Source organism: Haliotis rubra, unplaced genomic scaffold (assembly GCF_003918875.1).
Source record: "Haliotis rubra isolate DU_JTF1 unplaced genomic scaffold, ASM391887v1 Scf1453, whole genome shotgun sequence".
In the NCBI taxonomy this organism is placed as follows: domain Eukaryota; kingdom Metazoa; phylum Mollusca; class Gastropoda; order Lepetellida; family Haliotidae; genus Haliotis; species Haliotis rubra.
In genome coordinates this window covers 165603-176044 of record NW_025765396.1, presented here as the reverse complement: position 1 = coordinate 176044, position 10442 = coordinate 165603, and the positions used below count along the sequence as shown (strand labels likewise).

The window sequence follows — 10442 nt, the reverse complement described above, 5'->3', positions numbered from 1 at the left end:
TGATGTTGGTATCTTCGTAAGCCTATGAATTTCTATCTTCGCTTTGTAATCTACTCCATCTATCAAAACCAGGCATGAATTTTCTGGGATCAAAGCCTGACAGTACCGCAACCACCTACTCGCTAATCCGACACGCATCACTGACCCTTGACGCCATGTTTGTTTACACTTTGAAAGTAGTCCCTAAAATTTGCATATGACCTCTCTAATTTGCATCGATATCCAGATATGACCCCAACGGATACCGAAAATATCCGCTGGCTTTATCCTGCCGAAACACTATCCATTGTATGATAAATGATGACATGTGCCAACCAAGTCAGCGAAGTCTGACCAATTCGATCCCGCTAGTTAGGGCCTTTATGACAAGCATGTCCTACTATTGAATGTGGTCTTCTTCCAGGTGGAGAACCTGCCATGTCCACTAGATCGGCGGCCAAAACTGCCCCAGGGGGGACACTCAGACAGACCCACATGGGATGGAGCCTGACTCCCCTGCACCCTCACCACCAACATCTCCCAGTACTCGAGTGACGCGGCAGTCGAGACGTGCTACATTTGAATGTGAAGACTGTGGTAAGAAGTTCCTGACAGAGCAGATGAAGACGACACACAGCTTAATACACTTGGGGGAGAAACCACATGGGTGTGAGCTGTGTGGGCGACACTTCCGGCGAGCTGATGAGCTGCAGCGACACAAGACCAGGCATAGTGAGGAGGATGGAATATGCTGCTTTGTCTGCAGCTTGGAGCTGGACAGCTGTTCGGAGCTGGTTGATCACATGAAGAAACACTCTATCAACTTCAAGTCTAAGATGTCAAGTGCGGGCTACACATTCCGCTCGTCCTCTGTGGTGAAGAGCTATCGGGACCTGTTCGGCTCCGGCAACCCACAACCTTGTTATGTCTGCTTCAGAGATTTCCCAGGAAGTGCAGAGCTTCTTGAGCACCTGGGACAGCACACTGCTGTGGAGCTTTGAAAGGTAGCAGTGACAGAGATCTGTGGAAGAGTTCCTCATCCTATGCTGAACTTCAGTATGGCGGAGAAGAAGAAGGGCAAGCTCCTACAGAGTCTAAAAGCTCAGAAGGAAGAGCAAGTAGAGACAAAACTGAAGTTAAATCGGAGTTCACTCATGTTTGTCGAGTCTGTCATCAGATGTTCAAGGGCGTGGAATCCCTGTTGTGTCACTGGATGGAAAGAAAGGGAAAGAGCGGCCATGTAGGTGCAGTTGGCGGCGAGGGCTATGACACTCATAATATACATATGCACTATCATGGTCGACGGCTTGGGTCTGGCGTAACTGGTGTGGTGAGACCTTCACCTCTGTCGAATTCTGTTGTCTCTCATCTGGAGGTTCATGCAGACACAGAGGTCAACACGCAGATCACAGAAACACATGTAGAGGTACCCTTGAGAGACACTGAATCAGTCACAGAGCCCACAGTAAAGGTCGAGGAAGTAGAGAATGAAGTGGAGAGTGGGGAGGAGGGGAAAATGTTGTATCACATGTCGGATGAGTCTGATGGAGAACTAGACCCCACTCCATCTGGGAAGTTTGAGTGTTTTGTTTGTATGAAGGTAGCAAATGTAAGTCTGCTCCTCAAGCGAGGCATATGATGATACACAAGGAAGAGAAGCCGCTCCTGTGTCCGGTAAAAAGGGAGGAAATATGCTCTACCTGAGGACCTGAAGCAGCACCTGATCCGCCACGGGGCTCGCACCTGTACCAACAAGGCAACTCCACAAACCCCAACTCCAGGTTCAAGTGCTTACATTTGCACTCGCTGTATTTCAGTGTGAGAAGGACCTTCAGTTCCATGGTGTTTTTCACGGAGTGTACCGACCTAACGCCAGGACTCACGCTGATGGTCAGTCCACCGTGTGCCCTATCTGTGGGAAGATGCTGCAGAAAGCCACCAGCCTTCCTCTCACATTGAGCTTCACACCCAAGACAGGAAGTTTGAGGTGGTGTCTGTGGACGACGCTCTCAAGTCGGAGAGGAACCGAATCGCTTATCAGAAGATCCACACAGGAGGAAAGAGTTTGTGTGTGAAGTCTGTGGAAGGGTCTTTCACTCTAAAAGCTGAGTACGGCAGCACATTTGAATCGCCATAACACTGACCCATCCTTTAATGGTAAAGCTGGCCGCAAGAAGGGCACTAAGGTCATCAATAATAAGGTCATTTACTCAAAGGAAGGCTATGGATCACCAGAAGACAAGGTGGCCATGGCCAGGAAACCAAAGAGTCGTGTTCTTCGGAGGGATCTTCACCTTGACAGCAATGGCGATGTGTTGATGGACATGTCAGCTTTGTCAGGAGTGACTCACAGTCTTCTGAATCTGCCGGAGAAGACTATCATCCCACACAAAAACAAGAAGAGGAAGATGGCAATGGTCATGGCTGATGACACCACAGAGCCTTCCTCCAATGGACACCAGGTGGTGCTTCAGAGTGTTGAGACACAGACAGAGGTTCTGACATCGGAACAATCCTCTCTGTCACATAACATTGACATTATCACTTCTGAACTGGCAGATCCTAATTTGACTGCAGCCGAAGTGACCAGTGTTGATGGTGTGTCTGCAGCTGAGGATGAAGCAATCATCATCATTGTGCAGGACCCCACGACGGGGGAAAATGAGGTCCTCACCATCAAGAGTTTCCAAGAAGGGGCATCCAAGCTCATCAGCCCCAATGAAGAACTGATGAAAGCCTTAGAAAGTTTCCAGAAAAACAAGTGTCTGGATGAAATGACCACTCTGCCCGCTGGGAGTATTGATGGTACACAGGTGAAGACAGAAGTACTGGATCAGCCTGAGGAGAGTAAACCTCACAAACATCCAGCTGATGATGTAACCGTGGCAACAACTACCCAAATACTTGACGATGTTCCACTTGAGGTTCTAGGTGATGTGACTTTGAGCACAACCTCGCAGTGTTCATTACATCAAGGTGACATGGTGACTGCTGTAGAACACCATGACAAAGCGGCAGCTGTACAACAGGATGACAATGTGTCTGTTGGGGCAGGGAACCAGCCTCAGTTGCCAGCCATCAATGTTGAACAGACCATGACACCCTCTGGAGATGGCGGTCAGTCAGGAAGTAAGCTGGTCGTTGCCTCTGAGCAGGATTCTGCACTTTCAAGGTAAGTTAGGGACCATTCATAAGTTATGGCTAGGGGAGGTGATTATGACTTTTATGGAGAAGCTTGTACAGTGTGAAGGAAAACACACACACCCTCCCCTAAAATGTATGTACAAAGTAAGTTACCCCCCTGTATATCATGTACACAATCAAAGCCACCTTTCCCCCCCCTTTTTTTCTCCATAAATTTAAGCATGATATTTTAATACTTCTATGTACAAAATTGATGAGATGACAACCAACTCACACACAACCTCCCATGACCCCCTACCTCCCCAGAACAAAATGGTCCCCCTCCTTAAAATCATCATCATGCCCACAAGCCATAGATTATGAACGGCCCCTTACAGTGTAACAACCAGGAATCACTATTACAAGGCATTCTATTGTTAATTACTTCCATCTCCCTTGACCTCTAAATATTCTTTAAAAAGTTTTTTGAAATAATACAAACGTATACTTGCATGGTTTGATTCAATCATGGATGACTTTCACGGAACTCCATTTGTCTAGTGTTGATATATTTGACATTTCTGATGCATACATTGATACCCTTCATCAATACACCACTATAGATACACTGCACCATTCAAAATTGTACTAGGACTCACTCACCACTATGACTTTGTACAGTGAGTGAGTGAGTTTAGTTTTACGCCGCACTCAGCAATATTCCAGCGATATGGCGGCGGTCTGTAAATAATCGAGTCTTGACCAGACATTCCAGTGATCAACATAATGAGCATTGATCTAAGCAATAGGGATACGATGACATGTGTCAACCAAGTCAGTGAGCCTGACCACCCGATCCCGTTAGTCGCCTTTTACGACAAGCATGGGTTACTGAAGATCAATATTCTAACCCGGACCTTCACTGGTCTCTTTGTACAGTTTGAGTGAGTGAGTTTGGTTTTACACTGCTTTTAGCAATATTCCAGCAATGTCACGGTGTAGGCAATATTGTGGCAGAAATACTTGTCTTGCCAGCGTTTCACAGGGGTGGAAATAACTTTAAAATTGCTAGTGTACTGCGGTACAGTGGCACATGTAAAATCACTTGCCCAGATAATTTTTTCCACTATACCGACCAATTTTCTTGTTGATTTTTTAAATAAACAACATAATTAACATTGGAAAGTGGGTGGTAGGGTTGCCTAGTAGTTAAAGCATTCGCTCGTCATGCTGAAGGCCTGGGTTCGATTCCCCACATGTATACAATGTGTGAAGCCCATTTCTGGTGTCCCCCGGCGTGATATAATATTGCTAAAAGCGGTGTAAAATCATACTCACTCGCAAATGGAACATAATAAATATATTTGATACACTGTACATTCTGTGATTTCTTGGCATGCCCATATGTTTTGTTCTTTCTTCTGTTCTAGTGTTCTTCCTGGACAAGCCGACAATCTCAATGTCAAGGTTGTGTCCTTCACCTTGGACGAGGTAGACAACAGGCATCCTTGTTCCCATATATCCTGACAAGTCTAACCTTAAACTGTCAGTCACCGGGACAGTACTGCAGTGCCATTGTGAGCTTACACCATCCTTCAAACAGGTGTTGCACCGGACACCATCCCTGGAACAGGTGTCGGTATCGACACCACCCCTGGAGCAGCTGCTGCCATGGATAAGACCAATGGAGCTAATGTTGCCATGGACACCATCAGTGGGGCAAGTGTTGCCATTGACACCATCAAAGGAGCAAGTGTTGCCATGGGCAATATCAATGGAGCCACGGACACTCCAGCAAAGATGTCAACTCAGGCTTCTCCCACCTCCAAATTACAGGACTTCAGTGAAACAATGACGTCGTCGATGTTGCTGAACACTGATGGTGACCTGACTGCTGTTGAGGCACTGATGCAGATGAAGTCTCCCCAGCATGCAGGGATAAGGCCACATCTGGTAGGTCCAGCTGGAGACAGGATGACATGTCCCAGTGTTCTGCAGAAGGCTGTAAGTGTCCCAGTGTTGAAGTGTACTCCAGATGGTAGAGTGATCAAGACCCCAGCAGGTGCTCCAGCAGTATTCAAGTCTGTCAAACTGTCGCCAACTTTGCCTCCAAGTCCTGGAAAAGATTTGCAGTCTGAGCTTGAAATTGCATCAACTTCAGCCGATGTCCCTCATGAAGATGATGTTGATGATGATGATGATAATGATGATGGTATTTCTAATGATGATGAAATAATAGAAGAACCTGTCAGGAAGAAGAGGAAGACAAAGAAGGATTTAGATTGGACCCCTGCTAAGCCAGTTCGTAAGTCTCTCCGCAACAGCTATGAAGGAGTTTCAAAAATTGTTGCCTCTCTCCTCAGGCAGAAGAAACCCAGAGGAACTGTGAAGAAGATGAAAGCCAAAGCTGATGTTGCTGCTGCTGGAGATGCTGCTGAGGGTGTAGAGGAGAATGGCGAGCCAGATCGAGAGTTTGTGAAATGCAACATCTGCCGTAGTCTACAGCCGTGGGAGGAGCTGCGACAGCACATAGACACGGAACATGGAATCAACGCCTACCAATGTGGGCTGTGCTCAAAGGGCTTCGACAGCAACGTGGATCTCCACATGCATCTGTTGGGGCATGAGAAAGACGACCGCATCAAGAGGACTTTGTCGCTGTTGACTGGGGACACGGAGGTGAGGAGGCAGCTGGCCAGCACAGGGGTGAGTTCGGGTTTGAGCGGGGAAGCATCGGCAGCCATCTTGGCCCTGGAACGGGGTGGGGATCTCAAAGAGGTGCTGGCTACGGTGGAGGTTGACGTGGAAGACCTCATCAACACTGACATAGACACCAGCAATAAAGAGGAAGAGACAAACAAAGAGGACATTGTCAACATTGACACAAAGACCAGCACTAAAGACGGAAAGACTATAGTCACCATGTCTAATGTTAAGAGCAGTGTGGAACATGGTGATAGTGGATCAAGTCAAAACCAGACAAGTGTTGAGACTTCTTCAAAAAGAAATCAAGAGGACATAAATGTAGATTCTAGTAAGAGTACAAAACCTCCTCCCGATGGGGATTCATGCATCGAGAACCCCACCTCTACTGAAACCACATCAGGTGCCAATGAATGTTCAGATGACGTAAAGCAGCCTGGAGATTGTGCAGCTTGTCGTGAATCATTCATGTCCTCATTCTCACTGAAGAAACAGAACTCAGAATTGCCTATGATGGAGCATACATGTGACAGGGCAGCATCAGAGGAATGCTGGGACAGAGAGTCGGGAGACGAGGGTCGAGAGGGCCTCACATGCGTGTGTGGTCTGTGTGGCTACAAGTTCGTCAATGTCAACCTGCTCACCAGGCATGTGAAGGCTCACTACAGAGAAAAGCCTTTCTCCTGTGATATGTGCAGCAAGAAGTATGCGCGCCGGGACGAACTCGTGAAACATCGGATGTCACATCAGGCCGTTGTTGTTAACAAGCCTAAACAGGAGCGGAGGAAGTTCCTGCCGAGAACGAAATCGGGAAAGTATCCGTGTCATCTGTGTAAGGAACAGTTCAAGACATACCAGAGCAGATACACACACGTGTTGTGTCATGAGAGTGATGAGGCTACTAGTGAGAAAGTTGACATTGATAAACCCAGAGACAAATCCAGTCTGTTTAAACCCACGGACAAGTCAAACGTGACATGTGACGTATGTGGTCTCGTGTTGTCCGGGCCTCGGCACCTTGTTCGACACAAACTCATTCACACGAATGAACGCCCATGGCTGTGTCAGGAATGTGGGAAGAGTTTCCTGCGCAGTGACGATCTACGTGTTCACCAGAGACGACAACACAGCAATGTTGGAAACTCTGACGCCAACAAGGAGTCAAAGTTCAGGAAAGTTTGTCCTTTCTGTAAACGAGTCTTCACCTCTTTCAACTCCTTCCGCAATCATGTGAAAACCCATAAGAGCGAGAGGCTGGACGGAAGCCTCTGCGCTTAAATCTGTGGGAAGGTGTTCATCAAACACATCAGTCTCCGTGAACCACCAACAGATACAATAAAAACACCTACCGCCGCGGCATGAAGAGAAACACCACCAGTCATAAACCAGCAACCTTGACCTACAACTGTGAAGACTGCGGCAAACAGATCAAGAGCAAGAGCAACTTTGTCCGTCACATGAAGTTGCACAACGAGGGTAAGCATCACATCTGCTCCAAGTGCACCAAGGGCTTTGCACGCCAGGCTGATCTGCGCATGCATGAGCGGCTGCATACCGGTGAGCGTCCGTTCTTGTGTAACCTGTGTGGCAAGGGCTTCACCTCCAACTCTGCCCTCAGCCACCATGTGAAGATGCACAACCAGCCTGTGGTGTACAAGTACTCTTGCACTCAGTGTGAGGGCCTGTTTGCCTCCAGGAAGGAATTCAAGGATCATGTAAAGAGCTGTACGCCAAAACAGATGGAGATTGTGTTTATACAGGAGACTGAGACTGTGCCCATTGAAACTATAGAGTATATCTAGCAAGGCGTATAAGAAGGTCACGTGATAGGCTCCGAAAAGATCCAGTTTAAGATTGGCCCTCGGCCATCCATGCTGGTCGTAAGAGACGAGTAACAAGAGTGGAGAACAATGCTAATGTCTTCTTTGAGTGGCATTTTAGAAGTTGGGAAGTACAATATAGAACAAACTTTATGGATAACAACTTCTTTTTATTCGTGAGTGCGACGTTTCAATACAGATTCTTGTACCGCTGTCAAGCATTATCAAAACGCCGCGACTCACTTAATAAAAAGAAGTTGTTATCCATAAAGTTTGTTCTATAATGCTAATGTCAGCAGACCGCCATGTAGCTGGAATACTGCTGAGTGCGGCGCTAAACAACAACCAATCATGTTAGCCATTGGGTTGTCTGGTTCACACTCAAATATTTCTGACCTCCGCCTGGAGCTGAGTAGTGCTGTGTGTGTTGCTGAACAAACACATGAATGACTGGATATATAACAGGTAGATATGGTCTTCATACTGAATATGTTATTATTAAAATAATAACAATATCAAACAATTCCTTTGAGCTATTGTATAATTATGTCAAGTGTCAAGTGGAAATGAAGATTGTGAAACTGTTGTGTATATCCAGTGTTTTTATTTACCTTCTACAACTCATGGAATGAATTATAAAATGACATCACATAAACAACCAAGTTTGTGTAGGAATTGTGTTTCTATAACATGTATTTCAAATGAGGTATGTTTGGTAAGCAATATTTTATTATAAAACTGTAAACAAATTTTAAGTCCATATCATCAGGATCATATTCCTTTACACAAACTGATGATTTTATTAGTTTATGATGTTTATACACAGTTTGCTTATGGCTTATTAATTCTACATTGGTTAACAAGCCTTAAACATAGAAGGAGGGGTAGCCAAGTGGTTAAAGCGTTAGCTTGTCACACCGAAGACACGGGTTCAATTTCCCACATGGGTAATGTGTGTGAAGCCCATTTCAGGTGCCTTCCATCATGATATTGCTGGACTATTGCTAAACTAAACTCACATACTAATCATAGAAGGAAAAATATGATGCTCAGGTCACAGTCTAAATATGACCAAATGGTGACTGTAGCAAGATGACAGTCGTAAGTGTAAAATAAAGTATGGAAGTTATGATCAGCTTATGGTACAATCATTTTGTGGAACATGGTTCAGGAACTGAAAATATCATAAAGTGTCTACGGTGAGATTAGGTGAGGTGAGTGAGTGAGTTTAGTTTTATGCCGCACTGAGCAATATTCCAGCTATATGGCGGGGGTCTGTAAATAATAGAGTCTGGACCAGACAATCCAGTGATCACAGGATGAACATCGATCTGAACCGATGACATGTCGCAACCAAGTCAGTGAGCCTGACCACCCGATCCCGTTAGTCGCCTCTTACGACAAGCATGAGGTGAGGTAAGGTGAGGTTAGGTGAGGTGAAATGGGGGCCAACATCACATTGCAGATTATCGCTCATATGTAGCAATGTGTATGGTTTAAACATATTTTTATTCCCAAAGAATCTGGTTTGGTAAACAAGCAAAACTTTGCTTTTATTCATACCTCACCGGTACATATATCATATAAATAAAATACCCAAGAACTGGATACTCAAAAACAACAAATTAATCATATATGTGCATTGTATGCCCTTATGAACCTTGAAATTCATGAAATAGATAATACTAAATGATGTCCCATGTAATACCATATTTATGAAACAAGTGAATGGTTTGATATCTAACGACCATAAATATGGTATTACATGGATAGAGTTTAGTATTTTATTTATTACTCACCCAACATTTGCAAAGTAATATCGAGCAAAGTACTTCTTTCCTAAGAATTCAACGAGTGTGATGACTCTGAGTTTTCAAGCAAGGTCGAATACTTTTGTTACAGAGGAATTAGCATTGTGACATCATAACTGTAAACCACTTTGATGTCATATGTACGGCTTCATACGATGTTATTACACATTGTAAACCAAAAGTCACTGTGTTCTTTAATCTGATTGGTTGAAAAACGTGATCAAATGGTATTCGAGTATTAATACATACAAACATCGCTCACACCATTGTATTGTTACGTCGTCAGCTGTGATGACGTCATTCAAATCATATTGTGACGTAAAGTCGGAATGACGTCACAAATGAGCAGTTCCAGATGGTACCATGGGACACAGCCGAAACGTCCGGCTGATGACATTTCACTGCTGTACTCGTACTCGATGTCAATGAGTGCAGACACAAAACGTGTGTGGACCTTTTGGTTTACTTTTGTGTTTATAATGTTGATCAACATTATGGGTTTGTTATCCGCGTTATTGAGTATTTGAATACTCATAACACGCCGCCTGAGGGTTTCAAATGAAATATTTGTACAACACATGATGTTTATCTCCTGCGATATTTTCAACGGTGAGTAATTATATTCAGTTCTAATGACTTGGATCATTCCAATATGCATATCTTGCTGTGCTAACAACACCAATGAATGAGAAAAAAAATCCTTTTATAAATTTCATGAATATTCAATTCGAGTGAAGGCAAATAATGAACCAAATTCATAAAAGGATATGGTTCGAATATTTGAGTGAATAATAAAATCCATAGTGTGCATGTGTACATACTTTTTCCAGTTCTTGGATTCCAGTGAGAGAGTGAGTTTAGTTTTACGCCGCACTCCTCAATATTCCAGCTATATGGCGGCAGTCTGTAAATAATAGAGTCTGGACCAGACAATCCAGTGATGAACTGCATGAGCATCGACCTGCGCATATTGGAACCGATGACATGTGACAACCAAGCCAGCGAA

At 44.7% G+C, this 10442-nt stretch overlaps 3 protein-coding genes across 3 annotated transcripts; all 3 read left to right on the top strand.

The window, feature by feature from the left end:
* Positions 1 to 479: 479 nt before the first annotated feature.
* LOC124269542 (putative zinc finger protein 66) lies at positions 480 to 980 on the top strand. Its single transcript, XM_046704573.1, has one exon. The coding sequence runs from the start codon at positions 480 to 482 to the stop codon at positions 978 to 980; it is 501 nt and encodes a 166-aa protein (XP_046560529.1).
* A 3718-nt stretch (positions 981 to 4698) lies between these two features.
* On the top strand, positions 4699 to 7083 carry LOC124269541 (zinc finger and SCAN domain-containing protein 10-like). Its single transcript, XM_046704571.1, has one exon. It carries the CDS (start codon positions 4774 to 4776, stop codon positions 7081 to 7083), a length of 2310 nt encoding a protein of 769 aa, XP_046560527.1. The 5' UTR covers positions 4699 to 4773.
* Positions 7084 to 7163: 80 nt separating this feature from the next.
* On the top strand, positions 7164 to 7607 carry LOC124269540 (zinc finger protein 175-like). The gene has a single exon (XM_046704570.1). It carries the CDS (start codon positions 7164 to 7166, stop codon positions 7605 to 7607), a length of 444 nt encoding a protein of 147 aa, XP_046560526.1.
* Positions 7608 to 10442: the final 2835 nt, after the last annotated feature.